The sequence below is a fragment of the Mustela lutreola genome, chromosome 2, assembly GCF_030435805.1.
Source record: "Mustela lutreola isolate mMusLut2 chromosome 2, mMusLut2.pri, whole genome shotgun sequence".
In the NCBI taxonomy this organism is placed as follows: Eukaryota; Metazoa; Chordata; class Mammalia; order Carnivora; family Mustelidae; genus Mustela; species Mustela lutreola.
The window spans coordinates 213,811,528-213,838,478 of record NC_081291.1 but is presented as its reverse complement, the minus strand read 5'-3'; the positions used below and the strand labels follow the sequence as shown (position 1 = coordinate 213,838,478).

Sequence of the window (26,951 nt, the reverse complement as noted above, 5' to 3'; positions counted from 1 at the left end):
TATAAGTATCGCATGACAAATACCCACATGTATTTATGTGGTCCCCATACCTTGAATCTGTGGTCACCTACACCTAAGAAAAAAATGCAGTGACAAGAAACTGGGTGTTACTGGGACTGGTTAAGTGACAGGGCAGTCCGTGGGTGTCAGAGATGTATTTATTAGCATTCACTTCCTTGTTCCTTTTGAGAAAGAAAATTTGAGGAAGCTTATTAAAAACAGATCATTGAAGGGTCCCCAGCCTGAGTATCAATTGTGTTCAACATCAGAGTACACGTGTCCAGATAGGGGCGCCTGGGTAGCTCAGGGGGGTGAGGGGTCCGACTTGGTTTCAGCTCAGGTCATGATCTCATGGATCATGAGATCGAGCCCTGCCCTGGGCTCCGTGCTCCCCCATTCTCCGTTCTCTACCGCAGCCCCTCCCCTTGCTCTCTCGCTCTAAAGTAAATAAATCTTTAAAGAACAAAAAACCAAAAATAAACCTGTCCAGATGGCAGGAGGAATCAGTTTACACGTGGGATTGGGGAGTATCCTTAGAAGTTTGAGTGTATTCTGAGAAGAGGGATTTGAAAAAAGCATGCAGTTCGGTTCAGGAAAGCAGAGTTGGCAATGCCAGTACAAACTCACGTAATCAGGGCTGTGCTCCCTCCAAGTCTTAAGTTGAGGTTGTGAAAAGGCGAAAAGCAAGCGAATGAGCTCCTTGTCCGGGAGCTGTGGTTACCCAGCGCTGGACATTGCAACGTTGGGCCCGGGCATCCGGCCCGTCTGCCGCGAGTATCTCGTGAAGGTGTGGGTTGTAGTGGCATTTCTCCATGAAAATTTATCAGGTCTAAGCGCGACAACAACAAAATCAAAGACTTCTTCTGGCTGCAGTGTTTATTACAGAAAATTGTTCATGGCAATAGGGTTTAAAACAAAAACGTAAGTACAAGTTTACTGCGAAGAAACACTGGACACGTGGTTTTGTCCTTCTGCAACTCAACCAACATGTAGACAACAGTCAGAAGCACTCGTTTGGTTCAAATTGTGGATTCCACACATTCGATAAGAACTTTCCACGCACCGTCCATGAGCAGGGCCCTGCACTGCTGCGGATACTGGGGATACGGCGATGAATAAAAGAAAGTCGTTGTGCTGAGAGACCTTCTGATCTCTGAGGGGGACAGACAGATACCAGACAAAAACCAAACATAACATGTTGAGGAGTCACAGGAAGGGCACAGAAGGAAGGTTTTTGTACATAGAATTCGTTAAGAGTAAACCAGGGCTGCTTTTTAAGGTCACATGTGGGGGAAAAGATACAAACTATTTATTGTTAAGATTTTTATTTACTTATTTGACAGACAGAGATCACAAGTAGGCAGAGAGGCAGGCAGAGAGAGAGGAGGAAGGAGGCTCCCCGCTGAGAAGAGAGCCCGATGTAGGGCTCGATCTCAGGACTCTGGGATCATGACCTGAGCCAAAGGCAGAGGCTTTAACCCACTGAGCCACCCAGGCACCCTACAAACTCTTTATTTAAAAAATAACTTTGGGCGCCTGGGTGGCTCAGTGGGTTGAGCCGCTGCCTTCGGCTCAGGTCATGATCTCAGGGTCCTGGGATCGAGTCCCGCATCGGGCTCTCTGCTCAGCAGGGAGCCTGCTTCCCTCTCTCTCTCTCTGCCTGCCTCTCCATCTACTTGTGATTTCTCTGTCAAATAAATAAATAAAAATCTTTAAAAAAAAAAAATAACTTTATAGGTTGTAAATTTCTGGTCAGATTCTAAAGTTCATAGCTCTGAGCAGCGTTTCTAATTTTCAAATTAGAATCTCTACTGGCAAGTACTTTATGGCTATCCTAATGGGATGTGACCCACATCTGGGTTCACTCCCAAATCCCCGCTATGCTCTGCCAGAAGCCGGGGCTGTGGGTCCAGCAAAGCATGCGGTGTGCTCAGGGCTGTGGGTCCAGCAAAGCACGCGGTGTGCTCCGTGGAGCTGTGGCGATGCCGAGGGGGGAGCTGTCCCAGAGCAGCGCCTTCCATCTCTTCTCCCCCACAGCTGAACGTGGGACATCAGCAGGGGCGACGACAGAAATAATACTGGCCTTTGGTGGCGTATGTCCCAGCGTGCTGTGTGGCTCTCTCCCTTCCCTTGGGAGGCCGCCCAAATCCCTAGACTGATTTCTACAAAGGGTCTCCATGAATAATTTAAGAGTCCACCCCAGATGGCCTTGGAAAAACATCATGTCATTCTTAAACTTAGGTTTTCCTTCCAGTTACATTTTTCTTCCTTACTGTGACAGTGAACCTTCCCTTTCCTTAGTGCATGGAAGCATAGGAGAAGGGACACCCACAGAGAAGGGCCGGGTTCAAAACAGGACACAGAGGAGTTACATGTCAATTACATCTCAATAAAACTGAGAAAGGAAAGAAACCCCAAAACAACCATGAGCGACCCCATAGCATGTTAATAATTAAAAGCTGATTAGATCCATTTCTCTTATTTTTCACGAATGTCACCTGCTTTCCTCCTACTGAATGATTCTGCTTCTTACTCTGTTCTGTCAGGAGCATTTTCTGGTCCCAAGGCTTCCTGTAGACACTGTGACCAACTTCTACATACTTCCTTACCTTAAAATATCCTAACAGCTTCTCTAATTAGACAGTTGTCCCTTTCTCTGTCACTTCATTGACTGCAGATTCACATCAGAAGCTGCTACTGTTCCACTAGGTTGGGAATTAGGTTGTGAGCCGGGAAGGATTAGTGTTCGGGAAAGGATGTCCTGGTGTGAATCCTAAACCACAGAAGGGAGAGGTGACTGTGATGTAGGAGCCAAGGTTTTGGGGACACATGGACAGGGTTCCCCTGAAAATTGTACGGGTCACATTTCTGGCACCTGCAGATGTTTTCCAGAGGAAGCTATTTTACAGAATGCCAGTGGTTATGACATCTAGCTTTGCGAAAGAAATTTCCCGAGGGCCTAGGCTTCAGTGTCAAAAGTATCTAAAATACTTCCGGAAAAATCCTGAACGGTGTGTAACACAGAACAGAGGATGAGTGGCGACACGGGCAGCCACAGGCACATGGTGACAGTGTCACCGACAGGGACACAGTGACCGTGTGTGCTTTGCCACAAGCCATTAGCGCAACGGAACTTGAGATGCCATTTGAGAACGTTTTCTGGATTTCACTCATTTTGTCAGATACACCCAGCGGCAGGTCTTTCAAGGCTCTACCCATGGGAAGCAATAGAGAAAACTTCTGTCCAAGAGGTAAGTGCTTGCCTGTAGTTTTTGGCCCGTGACCTAAAGACGTCCTCCTTCTCGAATGAGCAGGTACCCACTGCACAGTTACTGAGGGGAGCAGGAGCCCAGGCTTTGCGCACGGCTCCCCCAGAACTCCCAAGCATTCTAGAACTTACTTCTGGTCACTCGGTTTCCTGATGCAGGAACTCTTCACTGAATTTGCTTCCAGTGCTTTCATCTTCATTAGAATAGTTCCCTGAGTCCTGACTGGTTTGGGAACCGTATTTTTTGTGCTCTCCATCGGTTTGGTTAGTCTCTTCTACTGCCGTGATAGTGTTCGTGTTTTCAATTATAAAACATCTTTCTGTCAGTTCTTCGGAAGTGAAAAGGAGGAGATTCCGGAGCGGTTGCTCAGAGAAATACTAATTGAAAAACAAGGGGAAAAACAGGAACAAATTGTTTAAAATATAACAGTTTTTAGTTCCAGCGGCGTCAGCTTCTTAAATCTGCTACCGAGAAAACCAGTGGTACTGGTTTATATGCATAAACATTAAAAACCAGTTCAGAGCCTAGAAACTGCTAACTGACATTTAGAATAAACCCCTCACTAGTGAGGTCCCGCGCCTCTTGGCACTGTCTTGGGGCAGGTACATGAAGAGGACCTAAGAGGGGGCCCAGGGTGCCGGAGATCATGGGAAGGAAGGAAAGGGGGTGCACTGGGACTGTGGACAGTTTCTTTTGAAACTTAACAGCAAGTTCTCTTAATGGATCTGCTTAAGTCTACAGAGTTAACAGCTGCAAACATACAATAGCTGATCAACAATTCCCCTTTGGGTTTCGCCAGCTCCAAAGCCGGGGCTCTAAGAGATACTCTCAAGGCAGAAAGCCTGAACCCCCCGCCCCAGGTGGCCACGCCATCCCCAGGCTCGGTCCCGGGTTCAGGTCTTTGTCCTTTAGTGCTTTCATTAGATATGCCAACCTCGCGGTGGGGTCGAACAGGAGCCTGTGAGGTGTCCTGAAAGGAGGCTACATTCTGTTATTTCATTTTCTGTGATGTCACCCACAGGGCGTACTGATGACGGTGCAGTAGGCTTTGGGTGGGTACCTAGCTTTTCCATGATAAAACAAATGCCAACATAGCCAAACTGAAGAAAACTAAGAGATTAAGGACAAACCTTACTAGTCCATGTTATTTGATACTAAATGACTGTTTCTACGGCCAATTTACCCAAAGTGAAGAAAACATCCCAGTCTGTATTGTCTTCTGGATATCGAGAAAATGCATGTGTTGCATGGAAATAAAATATATTTCCCATTCATTTTAAGAAAAATTCACCCACTGACAAAAGTCACATACCTCATCTATAGTGGATGGAGGTTTACTTGATGGAAAGAACACATAACTGATACATCGAAAGAGAAGTTTCATGACATAGATGACAACTGGGATGGAAAATAGCGCAGCACAAACTCCAGCTATGAGCCAGGTTTTGGAAGTATTTCCTAAAAATTAGTAAGTGATATTTAGCAACAACATAGATCTCGACACACAAATATGTTAACAATGCTGACGGTTTACATGGATGAAATGTAGCTATGTGGGAAGGAAAGAGAAAACTCTATGAAATGATATACCCTTAGAAATATTTCTGGTAACATGGAGCATACAATAGGCATAGGCAATGCTTTCCCTTTATGTCTCTCTCTATTTATAAGTGGGCTCCATGCCCAACACAGGACTCAAACTCGTGACCCTAAGATCAAGAGTCCCATGTTTATCATCTGAGCCAGCCACATAAAAGCCTTCCACCCCTTTTTAGGCAATGCATTTCCATTTAAAGAGTGGTCTGGCAAGGTAAAGGATGCAATGTTGACATTTAGCTCCCAACGTGCAAAGTGTTCTGGAGCCCTTCTGTAATACAGAGCTAGCATAATTGATACCATTCTGTGACTAATCAGCATCTACACGCAAACACCAGAAACTGTAAAATACAAGATGGGACTTGATCATTCCCAGGACCAAAACTCACAACTGAACTAATGAAGCGATTCTCCCATGATAATTACATTAAGAACTATGCAAAACACCTAAAAATAGTCTTTTTAAATGTTAAGGAGTAATTTTAAAAGGCAATTGGTTACATGCATATTGGATGAACTATAAAGCATTCAAAAACATTGAACTGCGCATTAAAATATTTTCTAAAACTGCAAGGCTTAGCCCAAAGGTCTACTTTTGATTCATGTAGCTCATGAAGAAAGTATTCTCTTTATACTTATGTAGTAATAAGGAAATACTTTACAATTTTCAGTGAATTGAATTATTTTTTAAAAGTCCACTTACATTAAAAAAAAAAAAAAACGAGAGAGAGAGAGATAATGAAAGATTCTGACCTGGTTTTGTTTTCTCGCACACAATATCACTAAAAACACTGCTTTTATTCCACCTTTCATCCTGAATGAGTGCTCGGGCTTTGACACAATATACAGTCAGCGGTTTCAATTGAGGAAAAGTAAAATCAGTTCTTTTCTCTAAAATTTTTCTCTATAAGAAAATAAGTAGATCATTGATAACATTTAGTCACCTTATGAAATCAGATAGGGAATGTCGATTTCCTAAATTCTCTAGAGATTCAGTCTAAGATTGGCCTCTCCCAACCACTTAGCTGGTGTATGTTTAAGAAATATACATTTGGTGGTGGGGGGGGGGCGCCTGGGTGGCTCAGTGGGTTAAGCCTCTGCCTTTGGCTCAGGTCATGATCCCAGGGTCCTGGGATCGAGCCCCATATCAGGCTCTCTGTTCAGCGGGGAGCCTGCTTCCTCCTGTCTCTCTGCCTACTTGTAATCTGTCAAATAAATAAATAAAATCTTAAAAAAAAAAAAAAAAGAAATATACATTCATTTTGGAGCACATGTTACAACCTAAGTCAAACTTAAAAATGCTGCTTCCAAAAAGGAATATGACATATTCTTAAGACAACTCTAAATTTACAATACCTGCTGGTTTGGTTTAAATGTCATTGTATTTCCCCTGCTCGGGGGCAGGGGTAGTTAGGAGGGGGGGCTCGGACCTTAAATTGCCTGTATTATGGTATCGCTTATAGTTATGTGGCCTCAGGCAAGTTGTTTCATTTTTTTTCTTGGCCCTATTTTCAGATCCGTAAAATGAGGACAATTACTGCCGCTCCCTGCAGTAGTCAGCTATGGCCACAACAATACTGTATAACAACAACAAAAATAATGCAACAAAATAACGTCACGTGATGTCATGTACTATAACAAAATATCCTGTGGCTCAAAACCCATTGATTTTTTTTCCCACTCACGCGTGTCCTGACTGACTGTGGAGCCCGTACTGAGGCTGTGGGCCCTCCCCACGTCCCTCGTCCTCCTCGGACCAGAAACCACATGCAGCACGCAGAGAAGCCCAGAGCCACGCCAAACCGTCCTGGCATCACAACCGCGCCCACGTTGTACCGCTGGCAGCCCGGTGTCAGGGAAGCGCTAAGAGATTCTCTGCCCCAAGGGTCTGCTGACCGACTTGATCGATCAGGCAGTCTGGCGGGATTGTTCTGAAGAATGACTGAGACAATTCTTGTAAATTACCACAGTACCTGGTACGTAATAAGCTTTTAGTAAAAGTGAGCTGCTATTATGGTTGTGATTACAGTCAGGATAAGCCAGCAACTGAAATTATTTTATCTCTATCTATTCGCTAATTGATGTGCTAAGTGTTTTCTTACGTTATATTTTAAGACTTAAAAAAAAAAATTTAAGTAATCTCTACATACAATGTGGGGCTTGAACCCACAGCCCTGATATCAAGAGTTGCTCACTCCACCATCCAGGTGCTCCTCACATTTTATTTATTTTATTTTATTATTCTATTTATTTATTTTTGCTTTACTTTATTTTATGGTTGAATTTTATTTATTAATTAACTAATTAATTAATCTTACAGGCAGGGAGGGAACATAAGCAGGAGGAGAAGGAGAAGCAGAGAGCCCAGTGCGGGACTCGATCCCAGGACCTTGGGACCATGACCTGAGCCGAAGGCAGATGCCTAACAACTGAGCCGCCCAGGCACCCGTTACCTCATTTTAAACCTCATAAACATCCTTTAAAAAAAAAAAATGGAGTTACTATGACTACTGCCACTTTAGAGAAGAGGAAACAAAATCTCAGAGAGGAAAAGCATCTTGCCTAAGGTTACACAATTTGATGGCTTGAGACACAAACAGAGGTTTCCCTGATGTAGGGACAACTGAGAACTGACTGTAATTCTCAGTGGGCTAAACTATGCTTCGGTTACAGTGTGTTCACACAGTTAAAAGGGAAGTGGCCAAGTCATTATAATTTTCTTAGATTTCCAACAGAAAATAAAGTCAGTCTGATGTTGTGTACTGCCTTTGTCTGTGGTTTTTGAGTATTAGTGTTTTATTATTTATTTATTTAATATTTTATTTATTTATTTGACAAAGAGAGAAAGATCACAAGTAGGCAGAGAGGCAGGCAGAGAGAGAGAGGAGGAAGCAGGCTCCCTGCTGGACAGAGAGCTCAATGCGGGGCTTGATCCCAGGACCCTGAGATCATGACCTGAGCCAAAGGCAGAGGCTTAACCCACTGAGCCACCCAGGCACCCCTCGATTGTTAGTGTTTAAAAACCTGTGTTTCTTGACTCTTTTTTCCATGACTGCCCCTGCCGAGGAGCCTTTTTAGAGGACTGTTTTCAAATCCTTTCCCTGCCATGAAACTGAACTGTTAGCAACAGGATTTTGTGCAGCAAAGCTGAACTCTGGAGGCATGCTTTCCTCTCGGAGGGCCACAAACCACTGGACCATCTGAGATTCTTTTGCCCCCTCGGAGGTACCCTGTCCCCAGGGGATATCTGGCAAAGTCTAGAAGTGTGGTTGTCACCATGGGGAGGCAGTGCTATTGGCCACCAGCAGGGCAAGCATCCTACGATGCACAAGAAAGCTCCCACAACGAAGACTTATCCAGTCTGAATGTTGCCAGTGCCGAGAAACTCTGGTTTAGATGAATGCCCAGGAATCATGTTAAAAACACAGATTCCCGAGTTCCACCCAAGAGATTTTGATTTGAGTAGTAACAGGTGCAGGGATCTGAATGTTAACAACATACCGGGATGCCCAGAGGCAGGTGATCTATAACTAAGTCGTAAACAGGGAAAGATGCTAATACCCTTCTCGTTGTAATCACAGTCCCAAGTTTAAAAATCTCCCTAAAATTTCAATCTCCAGCTTTGCTTCCCCAAATCCTAGTTACAACACTACATTATAGACTTACATCACATAGTTTATTTTTCTTTTTCTTTTTCTTACCTCAGCATTTGAAGTGTTTTCCCAAAATACAATTTCATAAATTAGTGGGTAAAGATGGTTCACAGGCTTATTTTCCGACTCTCCTGGAGCGCTGATATAGACCCGCAGGGAAGCATTGTTAGTGGGTTTCATGGTAATGACCGGAGGAAACAGGGTAACTGGGAAAAAAGTTTACAGACACAACGTTCAACTTGGAAAAACAATGTTAAGACTCTGTACCAAATCAGAGAAGCACAATCCGAAGTAAAAACTGCTGGCTTACTTTGTAATTGAGTATCAAATTTTTCTTCGTGAGACCAAACCGATGTGGTATTTCCATCCGATGCTCGAACACGGATAAGGTAAATTCCTTTATGGAAAGTATTTTTGGGAAAGACACACTGCGTAGTTCGGACATTTTTGCAGTTTGGTATTTGTTTCCATTTACCTGAATTGTCCCCAGGAATCTTTTTTAAATAGGCGCTTTTAAGACAAAAAAAATATTACAAACATAGTAATTCAATGAATATTTAAGAAATACCTAGAACATGCTAGATACTGTTCGGGGTTAAGGTCACAGAGGAGAACAGTCGCCACCTTCAGGAAACTCACACTACAGTGTAAGAGACCAGCACACACCACCACAAAGAGAACCAAAGCCCTTACTCTGGGGCGTGACCAGAAGGGGGCGCTGTTTCACCAAAGTCGACCCAAGCCAGCCCGCAAGAACCACCCCTGAAGTTTCCCAAAGGGTGCGAGCCAGTTATTAAAAGCCATTATTACAAAATAAAGTACATCGACTTACAGATAAACAGGTTGCATTAAAAATAAAAATACTCAAAACTTTTTTTTAAAAATTTATAGCTGGCAGGTCAGCAGCACAGGGGACAAAATGGACAGAAACTCATTTTGTCCTGGTTATTTCACTCCACTTTATTATCTGTGCTCAAAGCTATTTACATCTAATGTATCTCTATGGTGGCAATGCTCTGTAACGGGGTCCTCCTGTGCATTTCTTCCCAATGCCACGGTCAGTGATATCATGCTGAAAGGGACCACGGTAGGTGTATTTATGGTATGAAAACTGGCAAGCGCTACAAGTAAGGCTTTTTTTTTTTTTTCCTTCTGGAAAGCCAGCTGTAAAACATATCACCCATACACCAATGGGTGAGTGTTAAAATGGAGATTCCGCCACAGTGTGGTAAGAGCAAGTCTACACAGAACATGGACATTAACGGGGCCTGGAGAGGTCAAGTAAATTACTCCGAAACCAGCAGCTCAAAGTAACCCAGTTCAAGTCTGCGACTCCAACAGCCTCCCAACTGGTTCTCCCACCTTTGGCATCTCTGTGGTCCACATACAACGCGGCGGTCTTCCCCTCCTCAAACACACACTTCATGTCACCTGCCCCTCGATGTGAAATTCTGAATGGCACCCAAAGGCCTCCAGGACGGTCTGAGGCTAAGCCTCATCTCACCCCACCCTGCGTATTCCGTTTTCTCTCTCATTGCTCTCCCCCGCCCGAACAGTCAACTGTTCTCAGGCAGGGCTTCTCCCACGTGGTAGGCCACATTCTGGATGGGCTCCAAGAGTCCTTGTGACACCCTGAGCAGAGGGCCCAGCCAAGCCAGGCCTGGTTCCCTGACCAGAAGTCACTGGCGGGTAAGAGCACTCTTGAAGCTGTTATGAAATCTGTGGTGATTTGTTACGGAGCAGGAACACCCCCTACCTCTGACCTTAACCTGATTTTCAATCTGCTTGTAGCCGGCACCGGCGCCGGCGCTTCCCTCGCGCTGTAGCTCTGCCTAACGTGCCCTCGTGTGTCCAATTTTAAAATACATGATTCACGAATGAAGAAGGCCTTGTTCACATCTCGTCTCTCTCCACATGGCTCCTTGGGTCTCTCCGGCCACAGCCACCTTTACATTTTCGATTTCTGTCACCCTCATCATTTGCAGACCACTCCTCGGCCCCAAACCACCGTCACTACGACGCCTCAGCTATCTGCTTTGGATTCCAGGAACCACGGTGCTGCACTGCCGCGCCTCTGTCATCCCCTCGGTGCTCCCTACAGCGTGCCTGAGTGCTCCCAAGAGACTTCGAGACGGGCCACCGGAAACCCAGCCCTCTCAAGGCTGGCGCAGGCAAGATGACCGCCCAGTTTCCGGGTCAGGCAGGGTCAAAGGGCCTGCAGGCGCAGAGACGCGCTCCCACTGCATGACCAACACGGAAGGACGGAAGGACGGAGAGTCACCAGAGCGGGGTCCTCCCTTCCCTTCACCCTCAGTTCACTTCCTGCTTCTCTCCCTCCTCACACTCTCCCTGTCCTGCCCTTCCCACACTTGCCCCTGGTCTCTCCACACCCCTGCTCTCAAGAGAGCTTGCTTACCTGTCCCCTTCCTCCCCACAACCTACTCCTCCTTCTGCGGGTTTTACCTCTTCATCCCCTACAACTTTCCAGCCAACAGGGAACTAAATGTGCTTCTCAGACCTGACCCGCTGTCGGCTGGAACACAGCGCTGTCCTGCTTTCTTCATTTCCCGCTGACGTGATCCCTAAAAAAATCTGTCAAAACCACTAACACTGTCAAGAAAATGGGAAGACTGATTCGACATGAGTAAGACAGATTGGACTGAGGTCATTCCTAGGACTCGGGGAACAAGTGAGCTCTGAGGAAAAGGTCAGGGTCACGTGGCAAGGATTCCAGATTCGGGAATTAAGACATGCAGCGAGAAGCACATTTAAAAAAAAAAAAAGAAAAAAGCACCAGTAAGTACACGAGATGTTATTAAATATGCCAATATTGCAACAAATGAAGAAACCAAGGCCGGAAGAGATGAAGGGATTAGCTCGGGGTCATCTAGTTAACAGCAGAGCAGGGACCAGAATTAAATATCCCATTTCCAAAACGGTAGAATCCTCCCAAGCAGTCTGCCCCTGTGCCTGGAGCTGCAGGGGGCTGAAGCGGCAGGAAAGGAATCATCATAAATTGAGCAAAAGGAAACTCATGGAAGAGAACTTACTGGAGCCACTGAGCGTAAAAAGTCACATTTTCCTGCGCGTAATCCCATTTAAGAATATAGGTTTGATTTTTAGCTTCAACTTGAATATTTTCTGGTGGAGGCAGTTTATTTTCAACTAAAAGATAAAGAATACACAGAGAAGCAAACATTGTTACTTTAGTGAGATAAAGACGTGGTAGGAAGGGTACCATGAGTACCAAATTAAGTAATTTTTAAAAAATTATTTACTTATTTATTCTTTGAGAAAGTGTGAGCACGAGCAGGGTGATGGGGCAGAGGGAAAAGGAGGAGCAGGCCTCCCCCTGAGTGGGGAGCTTGGTGCGGGGCTCGATCCCGGGACCCAGGGATCACGACCTGAGCCAAAGGCAGATGCTAACAGAACTGAGCCACCCAGGAGCCCCCCGCTCCCCTGCTTTTTAAAAAGATTTATCTATTTGAGAGAGAGAGAGATACATGGTAAGAATTTTCTTTTTAAGATTTTATTTATTGTTTTTGTGAGAGGGAGAGAGCGAGCGCACAAGCAGGGGGAGCCGCAGAGGGAGAGGAAGAAGTGTAGGCTCCTCACTGAGCAAGGAGCCTGATGCAGGACTTGATCCCAGGACCCTGAGATTATGACCTAAGGCCAAGGCAGTCGATTAAGTGACTGAGCCACCCAGGTGTCCCATGGTAAGAATTCTTAACAGCTTAACAGCATGGGAAAGAAAAGAAAAGGCTTACATGTTATCAGGAGGTAACAGCTAAGGGAGTTACAACTGGTGTCTGCTCACACAAGGTGATAGTACGCAGCTGTTTAGAAGAACGTGATGGGGCACCCGGGTGGCTCAGTCGGTTAAGCGTCTGCCTTTAGCTCAGGTCATCATCTCAGGGTCCTGGGATGGAGCCCCACATCAGGCTCCCCACTCAGTGGGGAGTCTGCCTCCCCCATCCCCCTGCCCCTTGTGTCCCCCTGCCCTGTGTTCTCTCTTTAATAAATAAAACCTTAAAAAAAAAAGAATATGATAGATCTGTATGTGCCAACATACAAAAGAATCCTCAATGTAGTAGGTTAAATAAGTGAGTTGTAAGATTGATCTAGTAGGATCCTATTTTTTCATTTTATTTTATTTTTTTAAAGATTGTTTATTTATTTAACAGACAGAGATCACAAGTAGGCAGAAAGGCAGGCAGAGAGAGAGAGGAAGAAAAGCAGGCTTCCTAATGAGCAGAGAGCCGAATGTGGGGCTCGATCCCAGGACCTTGGGATCATGACCTGAGCCGAAGGCAGAAGCTTTAACCCACTGAGCCACCCAGGCGCCCCCTATTTTTTCATTTTAAAAACCAAAACCAAGAAACCGTTTACATGTCTGTGTGTATATGCTTTTAGGTCCCAAGAGAAGCAGGAAAGAATACACCAAACCACCAGCAGGGCTAAATGCTCATGAATGGAACTGGGGTAAGGAGGCGGGAGAAGAAAACTTGACTTTCAATTCTCCTGTATGTTTGATTTTAAAAACGAAGCATACTAAAATCATGACTCAAATAACAAACAAATCTAAGCTCCTAACCTTTGACCTTAATTATAGGCAGGAGGTCACAGACAAAATATATCAGGAAGCTTTCACATCTTAAAGTTTCACTTATAAAGGTATACTTTTTGGAAGTCTAACTGCTCCTTGAGCAACTACTTTCTCCCTTTTGTGGATTCTGAAGAAAAAAATAGTTGTTTTTAAAAATTTTTTATTTTTTAAAGATATTTATTTATTTATTTGACAGAAAGAGATCCCAAGTAGGCAGAGAGGCAGGCAGAGGGGGAAGCAGGCTCCCCACTGAGCAGAGAGCCCGATTCGGGGCTCGATCCCAGGAACCTGGGATCATGACCCGAGCCAAAGGCAGAGGCTTTAACCCACTGAGCCACCCAGGTGCCCCCCAAAAATAGTTCTTGTCATGAGGAAAATATTTAGACTTTTCGACAGAACTTTCATTACTGTTTACTTAAGACAAAAAAATCCCAGTTACTGTGACATTTTTTTTTTTTTTTTTTTGCTTATGTAAATGCTGTAATATTTTTGTTTTGGTATCTATTATCATACACACTTAGCAACCAGGAGGAAAACTGCCAGAATGAATAGGGTGCCCCTCTGTATATACGTTTACGGAGTCTAAAATGGAACTTCCTCCTTACCTGCGGTCTTTATACAATACACGGGACTATAGGCACCAGTTTTTCTTGGCAAAAGTCTTGCTCTAACTTTTAAACAGTAGGTGGTCTCTGGTGAGAGTTCATAAATTTTGTCTCTGGAGTAAACAGTTTTAGTCTTTCTCTATAATCAAAAAAAAAAAAAAGAAGTCTGCTCTTTAAAATTAAAGTCTAAGGTCAGTATTTTGAACACATTCAGGTCTTTTTTCTCTCACACTGAACAAAGGTAAAAAGAATGCTCACTTCTCCACTTGAAGAGTTCTTCCAGATGTCTAAGCTGTAGATGAAGCCTGAGCTATCGGAAGCCCACATGCCACCATCTTTTGTTCCAGGCGGGGAGATGTTGACGATTATTGCCTTATCTTCGGCTTCTAAGTGTACTTTTGGGGGACCGATTTGAGCTGTAGAAAAAAGAACACGTTTACTATATAACTTCATTAATACAGGATCGAAATGTTCATTTAGCAAATAATTCTCAGCATGTCCTATGTACCCGGCATTAGTCACACTTAAGTCCCTCACGGAGCTTATACCCGAGCGGGGGAATATGGCCGAAATCCCCAAACAGACAAATGCATATAATGTCGTGTGTGCTGTAAGGAAAGATGAAGTAACACGGAGGAAGAGAAGACGGTGGCGAGACCTGGTTCAGATGTCAGTCAGGAAAATCTCTCTGTGACACTTGAGCTAAGGCCCAGATAATGTTGAGGGAGTCAGTCAGGCAACTTATCTAGGGAAGGAATATTCCAGACTGAGCTTCCAAGGTGGGAACGGGCTTCACATTTTCAAGAGGCAACAAGGAGGCTCGTGTAGCTGAGTGGCTGAAAATGAGATCAGAGAAGCAGCTAGAAGCCAGATGACAAAGGAAGAGCTCGGCAGTTAGCTTCGGGAGGTTGTTGGAGGCCTGAGATTGGTGGAGTGCCAGGCTGGGATTTACATTTTGGAAAGATCATCTTAGTTGAGGTATGAGGAAGCAGGAAGGCTGGGAAGAAGCTTCTGCAGTAGCTCGAGAGAGAGCAGCTTGATGAAGGCCGGTCGCAGCGGTGGATGCGACGAGAGATCTGCTTCGGGATGAAGCTCAATCCTTCAGAATGTTCTGACAGACCGGATGCAGGGTGTGAGGAAAAGTGATGCCAAAGATGGCTCCAAGGCTCTTGCCCTGAGCAACTAAAACAGATGCTGTCCATAGCGGGGATGGAGAAAACTCCCAGAAGAGCATATTTTGAGGAGGAAATCAAGAGCTTTGGTTGACCAGATGACTGGATGCCCAAGCAGAGATGTTTGTGGAAAGAGAGTTGGTGATACAGGGTAAAGGCAAGGGGAAGGATGGGGCTGGAGATGTAAGTCTGGGCTTTTCTCAAGAGCACACAGATGGGATTCAAAGCCGTAAGATTCCCAGCAGACCGAGTGTGGCAAGAGAAGATGGAGGACAACCCAGTCCCGCAGCAGTCCAGCACTGAAAGGTCTGGGAGGCAGGAGAAAGGAGCACAGGAGAGGTGGATGGCAGGAGGAGAGCGGGCAGGAAGCAGGGCCCTGGAGATCCAGAAGTGGAAGAGTTTCAAGTGATCTCCGTGGTGGTTCACAGGAACCGAGCCAGAAGAGACTGGGAACTCACTGGGCACTGAGGAAGTCACCAGGGTCCTTGACAAGAGTGCTTTCTGGGCAGCGAGGAGGGAAGAGTTTGAGGGCACAGGGCTGCAGAGACAGTGGTGGGCAGAGAAGCGCAGAGAGGCCAGACATCATTCTTCTTGGGAGTTCTGACAGAGGGCTGGGGTTCCCAGCTGTTTCGGTCTCGGGAGCCCTTCACACTCAAAGAAACTGAGAGTCCAAGAGCGTTTTTGTTTATAGAGGTTATGTCTTTCATTATTTAGCATATTAAACCTGAAAACTGGTATTTTCAAATATTAATTCATGAAGAGTTAATAGTGGTAAACCCATTGCTCTGTGACAGATATTTGTTCTAAAAAAAGAACATTTCCCAAAACAGACATGGCGAGAAAAGTAGAGCTATGTCACATCTTGTTCCAGTTTCATTAATGTCTGGCTTCACCAAGAAGACAGATGTATCTCCTGCTTACTTCTGCAAGTCAGACAGTCAGTCTCTCTGTCACCCATCAGCCTCTGGAAAATTCCAGTGTATACCCAAGACAAAATGGAAAGGAAGGAGCGGATAAGTCTTAGAATTATCATGAAAACAGTTTGGCCTTTTTTTTTTTTTTTTTAACAGGAGATGTCACACCAGAACGGGCTTGGGAAGTGAGTTGTGACAAGAGTAGCTCAGGAGGAACAGCCTGTAGTTCGGTGGGCAACTTCTTACCTTTTTCAAACAGTGTGAATGAGTCAACATAACGCCACGGAGAAGTGTTGTTGCCCTCCTCTGCTCTTATTCGCAGTTTAATTTCTTCATAAACATTGAGCTTGACTGAAGAAAAGTTGCATTCGGTACTGGCCACAGACTGACAGCCAGGCAATTGGAGCCAAGCGCCATTTTCAAGTCTTTGAGATTAAAAAAAGGAGATGAATGAAGAAGCAAATATATGAATACAAAAGAGTCAAACACAGTTTCTGTTCACTAAAACTCTTAACTATTCTAACTACTGGTATAACCACTATTATGACTACTGTTTACTAAAACTAGAAACTACGAGGCTCAGCAGTTACTCTGTTTGAGTTAATGACCTGTGAACATTTTAGTGGCAACGTGGCACCCTTGCCCAGTGCGTATGTACCAAGTTATTGTTTAGAAAGTGGAATCATTCTGACGGTTAAAAAAGAGTGGACTTAAGTGTCCCCTTTGTTAAAAACAGCTGTGTGACTTCAGGCCAACTCCTCTGTATTTCTGGATCTTTTCCTCACTGAAAACGTGGTGACTGGATCTGAGGATTCCCTCTGGAACTTTCCTGACTGGGTTTACCAGACCAAAGAAAGGCCTCAGAAATGAGCAGGGTTGGAGAATTTCCTCTGTCCTCGTCAAAACCAAACCTTCCCTTCTGTTTGCCGTCTGCCGTAATTCTTCCTACTCCATCACTAGAAATGAAGAGCTTAAAGTGTTTATATACACTGACGAGTTCCTTGTTTAGTCCATTAAAAAGCAGAACTTACTCAGATTCTTCCAACACATGAAGAAATCAAGAAAGGACATGTGGCCACATGTCACTCTGCACTCCCCCCTCCCCAGGAGGTTGATGGGAAGGTGAGACCGAAAACAAACTTAGTTGGGTTCTGGAATTTTTGCCCATGTGAAGCCCTGTCGACCTTAAACCAGGCAGAGAAACTCTCCTCTGACAAGGCATTTCTGTCAAGACTGATTTATAGTTTCTAGCACAAGCTTTATGGAGGGGAAGGGGGCAGAGGAGGGAGGGATACATTTTCATTTTCTTTATTTTTTTTTGAAAGATTTTATTTGTTTGAGAGAGAGGGAACACAAGCAGGGGGGCCGGGAGAGGGAGAAGCAGGCTTCCTGCTGAGCAGGGAGCCCGATGTGGGGCTCGATCCCAGGACCCTGGGATCATGACCTGAGCCAAAGGTAGATGCTTAACAACTGAGCCCCCTAGGCATCCCTATAGACTTTTTAAAAATGATTTAAGATAAAAGACTTTAGGAATGATATAGCCACATCATTTCTGTGCTGCCCAAATAGAAGTCCATCTCATTTTTCAAAAAGGAAACATTTAAAAAAAATCACTGAAAATATACACTGGTATGTGGGAAACTTTATTCCTGACCAGTTTCCTTTTCTACTTCTCTGAGCTGTGAGGCCAGAGTTGGCATTTAATGATACCATTCCTGAGAAACCCCTTCACATCAGAACCTGTGTTAAAAAGCCAGAATCCCTTATTAGACACAGAAAACTTTAGGGACACCTGGGTGTCTCAGTCGTTAAACGTCTGCCTTTGGCTCAGGTCATGGTCCCAGGGTCCTGGGATCGAGCCCCGCATCGGGCTCCCTGCTCAGCAGGAAGCCTGCTTCTCCCTCTCCCGGGCCCCCTGCTTGTGCTCCCTCTCTAGCTGTGTCTCTCTGTCAAATAAATAAAAAATAAAATCTTAAAAACAAACAAACAAACAAACAGAAAACTTTATAAAAATTGTAGACCGAAGCCCTGACAAGGTTCCAACCCACTCGCCCTCTTCCCCTCCATCTTTCCTGTTCCAGGAGGTGCAGAAGCATGCTTGACTCCAGGGTTTTGTATTACGAGGGAGCTACTGCAATGGCAATTGCTTTTATATTAGCCTTTAAAAAAACCCAAAAAACAAACAAAAAAAAACAACCAAACACAGCTTTATCATATAAAGTATTTAGATCAGAACACAACATGATTTGAAGACAATGAGGTAACTCATAGAAAATTCATTTCGTAAAACCCGTGTCATAATACAATCACATGCCGTCTTTGCCTTTCCTATTCGCCCAAATATTCTAAGTACCCAGGAGAGTGTTTAGCATATTGGATGGAAGACTGAATACTAACACTACACACATCGTAACAGAATTCTGGATATAGGTCACTAACACCGATGTCTTACCATGTGTTCTACAGTCACTGAAATCCTAACAGCTTATTTATGTGTCTCTGTATCATTTATCACCTGTGGCATCTGTCCTATGTTTGGAGAAGCGCTACAGCAAGGGGCGCCTGAGTGGCTCAGTCGGTTAAGCGTTCTCCCCTTGATTTTGGCTCAGGTCATGATCTCAGGGTCCTGAGATGGAGGCCCATGCCCAGCTCCACTCTAGGCATGGAGCCTGCTTGAGATTCTCTCTCTCTCTCCTTCCCTCTGTCCCACCCCCACTTACATTTTCTGTCTCAAAAAAAAATTTTTTTTTTAATTAAAAAGATAGTTGTTTACTGCTATTAACTATACTTCCATTGATCCCTTACTCCATGCCACTGTTCTGGCACTTTTCATACTTTACATGCTTCAGGGCGGCTGGGTGGCTCAGTGGGTTAAGTGTCTGCCTTTGGCTTGGGTCATGATCTCAGGGTCGTGGGATCCAGCCCAATGTAGGGCTCCCTGCCCAGCGAGGAGTCTGTTTCTCTCTCTCCTCTGTGCTCTCCCTCTCTCTTTCAAATCAATAAATAAAATCATAAACAAACCAACAATTGTTCTACACTTCTACAGCCTTCTAAGTTAGACACCTTAATACGGTGGGGGGAGGGGCAGGGCGGTGTCCCATCCCAGTGTGCCCGGGGTGGCCCCGGTTTCAGCTTGTTGGTCCAGCTTATCTAAAATTAACTGGCCCTTTTAACTCAAAAAGGTATTGGTTTGGGCAATAAGTTCCACATGGTCATGTTAGTTTTTATCACGACTTAACAGACAAGGAAACAGGGAAAGCATACACAGCATGGGACGGCTTTGCCTCCAAGCAGCCTGGCCCAAGTCCCCAGCGCACCACACTATCGCTCTACTGTCTCCCTAAACTTGTAGTCTGGCATATCTTTATAGGGCAATTATTTATAAAGCTGGTAGAAGAGAACAGAATGAGAACATACTGAAATAACACATGTGATGCTGAAGTTAGAACGAAAGGATGAAGGCAGGCTATCACGGGCTGGAGAATTTAGTATCGACAACAGAACGTGTGGAGGAACAATACGAGGGCACGGTTTATGCTCTTGACTAAAAGGGTGCCTTCATTTATTTTTTTAAAAAGATTTCATTTATTTATTTATTTGAGAGAGAGAGAGACATCAAGAGCTGCGGTGCGGGGAGGCACAGATGAAGAGGGAGAAGCCAACTCCCCACTGAACAGGGAGCCCCACACGAGGCTCGATCCCGGAACTCCAGGATCAGGACCTGAGCCAAAGGCAGACCCCCAACCGACTGAGCCACCCAGGCGCCCCTAAAAGGGCAACTTTAAAAAGAGTATCTGAAACAACCTGTTATACCTAAAATAGTTGTTTAATAGAAAATTCTGAACTAAAGCAAAGAATGAAATGGGCAAAACTTGAAGTTCAATTTAAAGAAAATCTCTCAAGATAAAAATTCTTAAACGATTAATTCTGAGAAAAACCACTGATGTATGTATCCATGTTTGTGTATGTGTACACACATTTACATGCACACACACGTGCGCGTGCAAATGACTAAAGCTGTGAGAGGAAATTAATCTCACAGTTCTGTTAACCATTAGCTGGAGAGCTGAGTGCTGGGGCCGTGGCTGAAGTGGGGATCCTGGTTCTGGGGTTCCCACACCCTGTTTCTTTGTCCCATTACCGGCCGCTCTTCCTTGGGCAGGGATCAGAGTTAGCACACAGAGCTCTGACACCCAAAGCAAGGTACTGTACTTCCTGAGCTTCGTTCCTTCTGGAATCCTTTCTTCAGCAACTTCCCGCCTGCCCAACCTCTTGGCAGCTACGAGGTAGAATGTGAGCGCTGGGGAGAAGGCAGAAACTCCAGAAACGGAGTCTGTGGAAAGGCAGGATCCTATATACGGATGTTAATAAGTTTTATCTAAATTAAAACAATATAGATGATGGGGATAATAAAAAAGCTTGACCCCAAGAGAACTATGGGGCCTATCTCAAGTCCCTGGATAGAGTTTTTGGGGTACTCTTCCATATCCTCAAGACATGTTCTAGTTTAGAGCCTGATTTATACTCAAAGAAGGTGGTGTATCTCAAAGAGAAGGTAGGGCTGTGGTCTGTGGAAACTGTCTGCCATCCCCATCCCTCAAATCTCTCTTGGGCACCACCCAAAGATGAACGGGACTAAGTCTCTGTTTGTAGAAAGGAAGTTATAAACATAACGTAGACATAAAATTTCTCTCAAAGATGGAAAAAACAACTGGTTCCCAAATCTGAGAAATAAATGATGGTGTTACGATTTTCAAAATGATTCCAGCGATTTTTGCAAAGCAATCATTACAGTCACGTACATTTGATAGTCTGCTGAAAAAGTCACATTCCTGACAGACGGACTGCTCCTGTTCCACCTCAGGATAAAGGTATCATCAATGATGTAGACTTCAACATTTTGAGGAGATTTTAGATTTGTTCCTCCTAGAAATCAAGGCAACAAGAAAGAAGACAGTTCCATATACACTGTAGATGTAGATATTCTTAAAAATATTACTCTCCCTTTCATTTCAAATACAAAGCATTTTTTAAAAATCCAAAAAACCCCCAACAGTTGCTCTCAGCACAGGGAGGCTGCTAATTATGTATTTAATCTCCACATTTGAGAGAGCCAGAAAAAGGTTGAAGTGTTTTAATCTATAAAAAGGAAGCTTTATATATCATATATATCTCAATAAAGCTGGAAAAAATAAAGAAAATCAGTGTTGATCTTTTAATTGGAAGTCTCTTTACCTGAAAAAATACAAAAACACTAATTCAAAGGGATACATGCACCCCTACATTTACAGCAGCATTATTTACAACAGCCAAGTTATTGAAGCAGCCCAAATGTCCACTGACTGATGAATGGATAGAGAAAATATGTCATATACATATATATGATATATATGATATGTATGATATATATATGATATATATATCATACATATATGCACACACATATATAATGGAATATTATTCAGCCATAAAAAGAATGAAATCTTGCCATTTGCGACAAAATGGATATAACTAGAGTGTTATGCTAAGTCAAGTAAGTCAGAGAAAGACAAACACCATATGATCTCACTTATATGTTGAATTTAAGAAACAAAACAAATAAGCAAAGGCAAAAAAAAAAAAAAGAGAGAGGCAAACCAAGAAAGAAACTTCTAACTCTAGAGAACAAACTGAAGGTCACCAGAGGGAAGGGGGTGGGGCAATGGGGAAATGGGTGAAGGGGACTAAAGACTACACTCATCATGCTGGAAAGAAAAAAAAAAAAAAAAGATCTTCCACCAGCAAAAGGATTACAACTTGCTGAAAGCTCAGATGACAGCTGGCATTTTTTAGCAATTAAGGTTAAAAAAAAAAGAGAGAGAAAAAGTCGTCTCTGCATAAAACTTGTCTTTGATCTTAGAAGTGATGTACAGGATACCAGGTTCAACTGTTAATGGCCTCAGTTTGGTTTCACATCCTGTATATATGCTTCATATATTCTGATACAGAATGGAGCAGCTGTGATTTCAAAGGTAACAGCTAGTCACAGAAACCAAATATTCACATGACAGAATTGAGAGACAGAGGCATGAATGTTTATCACGTCAGCCAAGCCCTACAGGAACTTGGAAAGGTGTTCATATCGAGCCTGAACCCTTCCCTTTACTTTTAAGGACTTCCGTCTAGAGATCTATTACTTCTTACACTTCCAGGAGGAATCTTCCCTGAGTTGGATGTCCTCTCTTCTTCTTATTTTCTCCTTTTGGCCCCTCCAACTTGTTTTCTTCCTCTCTGATTACCCAAATACTCCAAGACCCAGCTCAAGTCTGACTCCTTACAGAAAAACTTCCTTTAACACTGCAGCTCACGCTAACTTGGCTCTTTCATTATATGCTAGACTACGGATCTTTAGTGTCAATTTCACACTAAAGCAGATGTACTCAGCACAGTACCTGACATCGGGTAGGATCTCAAAACTTGCTGAATGAAGATATTTCGAAAGAAAGCCAGTTGCTTCTTGCATTAGACACAGATCCCTATTCAGATGCCAAGTTCCTTAAGGGCAGGATCTCTACAGTGGTTTACTCAATCTGCATTTTTCAAGGACTCAGCATAGTGCTGGGTTCACAGAAGTTTCTTCAACAGCATCAAGTGCTGATCTCTCACTGGGAGGAGCTAAAATTTTTAAAAGATCAGCTTTCAAATTTATTTCTGGTTCCTATAATATTTCTAGCCTTTACTTCTGCCTCGGGGCAAGCAAGGTAACTTCTGGCAGACTTTCCACCATAGGAGTCCTTACGTAGAACTTTCTTTATTGGGACTGTCTCATCTGGTCTCCAGCTAGAGATATGGTATGAAGTCCAAAGGGGAAGAGCTGAGGAAACATCTTCCAATTTTTTTTCTTTTTTTAAATCAGGGGAGCTCCTCGTTGAGTCTCCCCACCCTCAATTTTCTTTTTTGCACTTATTTTCTCTGAGACTTCATCACAAAGGACAATATCTTTCCTTATTTCACTCCTCCCTCTAAACTTAATTTTCATCCCATTTATTGGGATTTTATAGATTGTATGCAGCCAAAGAGGGGTTGACTGGGTTTATAGGAACCAACAGAAGATCTGACGGCATTTGTAGTCTCTGGTCTAGACTAGTCTAATCTCACTAACTGTGGCCCTTGAGACAGGGAGAAGAAATTTGATGGGGTTGAAACAAGGATTTCCTCTGGGCTGCACCCTTCCTCTGCTAAAGGATGGAGACACAGCAGCTGGGGACATCTTAGCATTTGGAAGACCAAGCAATATTCTTTTGAAAACCGTCTATTTCACATTTGTAGTGTGAAAGATCAATAGATGGGCACTTAATCCAGTTGCTTCCAGCCTATCACATTGTTTTTTAAAAGATTTTATTTATTTGACAAAGATCACAAGTAGGCAGAGAGGCAGGCAGAGAGAGGAGGAAGCAGGCTCCCCACTGAGCAGAGAGCCCAATGCCGGGCCGGATCGCCTCGATCCCAGGACCCTGAGATCATGACCTGAGCTGAAGGCTTTAACCCATTGAGCCATCCAGGCGCCCCCAGCCTTTCACATTCTTAATGGATGATCAGAAACGATTTACTCGTTTTAAGTCTGACATAAATCCAAACACATATGTCCATACAAATAATAAACTTCCTCCCATATTTTCGGTAATTTTCTTAGGCTTGGGTCCCAGAACTGAACTGACTAGGTTTAAAAGTACGAATATTTTAATGACTTGCGAAAGAGAGCAACATTAGCATAATTTTATTGAGTTTTGACCATTTTACTGTTCCATAGAGGAAAAAAGTACGTCGTTTAACTGAAAGGTAACTAGGCGCTTAACAAATATTGATGGAGAATTGAGAATTTAAATTGCTTAACCTTTAGGAAAACAGACTACTCTTAAGCCCAGGGCTCTGCAGCCTGGTTCCCAGGGTTTAATTTCCCATTCAGCCACTGGCTAGCTGCATGGCCAAAGCTATTCAGTGTCTCAGTTTGCTCTACAATAAAATGAGCATAATAGTGTGTAGATTTGTACTAAAATCTAAATGAGTTTATACCATTAAAATACCTAGAGAATTGCCTGGCACTTAGTTGAGTCCAATAAATGCTAGCTGTGTATAAAGTTTAATTTAGCAGCTCTCCCCTAATTTAGATTAGAATACAGATCTTAATGGACATCCTCTTGGAATGCTACTTTTATGTGAAAATTCTGGGGAAGTTCTTATATCACTGCACGATGAGCTGAATACAAGAATTTCAAGAAAAGATTTCAAAGAAATTACGGCGGATTATACCAGGACCATAGTACTCACATACTATATATATTTATGGGTGGGTTTGAGAAATAGGACACCATTGTACCGTATGGGGGTACGGTTTTCTGAGCACACAGTTAAGGACTTTGGACCTACTAGGTGGCCTCAGTGACCCCTTGGATTCCTGCCCTTCGGTGCTAGTCCCTCTTTCTCTTTGGGTACCACTCCTCACTATGAAGTCAACCTTGTAATAGTTGCTATTCCCCCGATGCCTCCCCGTTAAGTACTAATAAAGGCAGCAAACTAGCCTGGTGGTCCTGGCCTCCCTATTTTGGTTGCGTATTTTTCTTTTATTATGACTTTTTATGATACTGTACGAATCCCGAGGGCAGCGAAATTCTTGCAATCTTTATCCCCCCTCCCACGTGGGGCTGAATAACTGTTTCCCTAAATTGAGACAATGTTTCAGGAACAGCAGCACGATTCGCCGCTGTCGCCTTGTTTATTACTTAAGGGTCCAGCCCGGCGACCGGCTTCATCCAAGAGAAACAAAGCCGGCAGGAAGGCTCTGGCTCACCCAGCACCCCGCGGTGGAAGCGCACAGAGCAGGCGGGGAGGGCGCGCCCCGCCCGGGGATGGGTCTACCGGTGTCCAAGCAAGCGGCGTGGAGGGATCCTCTGGAACACCGCTGCTTCCAGAGTTTCGATCTGAGCGCCGTGACCCCGCACTAACGGAGGTGCCCCGGACCGCACGCCAGCCTCCCCGGGCCGAGGCTTCCAACACCCTCGCCGCCCAGACTCTCGCCCCGCCCCGGCCTGCGCCTGGACCTCTCGTCGCTCACCTGCGGCTGCCGGCAGCATCCACGGCACCCCGGCGACCAACACCAGGGTCGTCGCGCTCAGGAGGGCGAGCATCGTCCGCGGGCCACCGCCGGCCAAGGAAGTCACATCCTCGGTTACTTCGCGCAGCACCGAAGTACGGGACGCAAGCCTAAGCGCGAGGGGGACGCCCCTGCCTCCGCCCCGCCCCTCTCTTCCCCCGCCCCCTCCGTGCTCGCCCCGCCCTTCCGCACTCGCCCCGCCTCTCCACGCACGCGCGTCCCCTCCACGCTAGCTTCTCCCCTTCGCGTGCGCGCGCCGCCCTCTGGGTTTAGCGCGCCCGTGCGCTCCTGGTGGGAGGGCGGTAGTCTGCGCATGCGCACTTGGAATTGGGGTGTCTGGCCCGCTGTCTTCTCGGTCCTCCTTTTTACCGCCAGTGACCGCCCACGGCGGTCCGCCCTCCCTTTCCGGGAAGGCTACGCCCTACAGGAGGCCTTGACCCAAACAGGAACGCGGCGTGTGTTGGCTCAGGCCTGGCGGCCGTGGGGTTACCCCACGCCTGCCCTCCGATCGCGGCGGAGATCGCGCGCTGCCGGCTCTCGCTGTCCCCGTCCGGGTCGCGGAGGCCGTGGGACGCGGTGTCGGGGCTGCCTGGTTGGGGGAGGCAGGAAGGAGGAAGCCGCCGAGCGGACCAGGCCGTTTTCTGTGCGCAGAGCGCTGTGAGCGAGGGGCGAGGGTGCCCGGAGTTAAGCCAGGAAGCGTCGGGCGCTCGTTTTCGGGCGACCTGGCCGAGCGGCTCACGGGACCCTTGGAGACAGTCGTGACGGCGTCGGGGCTTGGGAAGGCCTCCGGGACCCCGGTCTCTAAGCAGTTTGGATCGCTCACCCTTATCAGTAAACAATTTGGGTCCACCATTCAACTCGTTATTTAAACGCTTCGATAATAGATGGTCTGTTCTTAAAAGGTGCAAAACGGAAAATATAAAGGATGAGAGATGAAATAATCATGCTTAGCTCTTAATTACAACTAAACCATATTATCAATCATGTGATGAAATGAATATTTGTAGAGAACAATGCCCTTAGATTTTGCCTTATAAACAACTTTGAGGTTTAATTTATATACCATGAAATTCACCCAATATTTCAAAGGAAATATTTACTAAAATGATTTTTAGTAAATAATCAGTGTTAGGAATCATTATTTTTATTTATTTATTTATATTTTTAGAAAGCCAGAGCCAGGTGTTAAGGGTTGGGGTCGGGGTGTGTGGAGGAAGGGGCAGGCATACAGGAAGAGAGCATCTAAAGCGGGCTCAACAGCGCAGAGCCCAGTGGAGGGGTTCCATCTCAGGACTCGACATCATGACCTGAGCCAAACTCGGCAGTAAACTCTTACCGGACTGGGCCACTAATACCCAGGCCTCGTATTTTCTTAAGCCTTGGCTTATTACTTTGTCAGTCAAGAATTTTAGGTTTGATTTTGGGTTTGCCAGTGTTTTAGCAATGTCATTGATGGAAAATATCCCATGAGAATATGTGGGTCCAAATGGAAAAAGGAAATTCCTTGTTGCACTTACTAAATCATACTTATTTTTAAAAGACTTTCCAACAACTTTTTGACTTAAGGTTTTTTTTTTTTTTTTTTTAACGATTTTATTTATTTGACAGACGGAGATCACAAGTAGGCAGAGAGGGAGGCAGAGAGAGAGGAGGAAGCAGGCTCCCCACTGAGCAGAGAGCTGGATTGGGGGCTGGATGCAGGGCTGGATTCCAGGATCCTGGGATAATGACCTGAGCCAAAGCTTTAACCCACTGAGCCACCCAGGCCCCCCTTGACTTAAGGTTTTAATTAAAATTTCCATTTCCTACTGTCCAAAGTTGTTCTTGCAAACTAGTTGAAATAGGTTGTAATTTTGCATTTAGAGCAATGGGCCTAAAATAGTTCATGGACTGAAACTTTCCATTTGAAATATTTAAAAATATGTTGGCAGTCCTCCCCCCCCCAGGAAGCAAGAGTTTTTTTTTTTAATTATTATTATTATTTTATTTTTAACAGATGCACAAAG

At 44.7% G+C, this 26,951-nt stretch overlaps 1 protein-coding gene across 3 annotated transcripts; it reads right to left on the bottom strand.

Moving 5' to 3' along the window:
* Positions 1–858: 858 nt before the first annotated feature.
* On the bottom strand, positions 859–25,080 carry IFNAR1 (interferon alpha and beta receptor subunit 1). 3 transcript variants are annotated; one of them, XR_009351201.1, is made up of 12 exons: positions 24,907–25,080; positions 20,618–20,741; positions 16,062–16,240; positions 13,988–14,145; positions 13,730–13,868; positions 11,569–11,683; positions 8,829–9,028; positions 8,567–8,724; positions 5,619–5,769; positions 4,582–4,727; positions 1,813–3,646; positions 859–1,500 (listed from the first exon to the last, which is right to left on the bottom strand). XR_009351201.1 is itself a non-coding variant. In XM_059164622.1 (11 exons), exons 1-11 carry the CDS (start codon positions 24,977–24,979, stop codon positions 3,407–3,409), a joined length of 1,683 nt encoding a protein of 560 aa, XP_059020605.1. In that variant the 5' UTR covers positions 24,980–25,080; the 3' UTR covers positions 1,721–3,406. The 3 variants fall into 3 exon arrangements, 1 of the variants encoding a protein (XP_059020605.1); XR_009351202.1 differs by lacking the exon at positions 20,618–20,741 and having other exon boundaries at positions 24,907–25,048; XM_059164622.1 differs by lacking the exon at positions 859–1,500 and having other exon boundaries at positions 1,721–3,646.
* Positions 25,081–26,951: the final 1,871 nt, after the last annotated feature.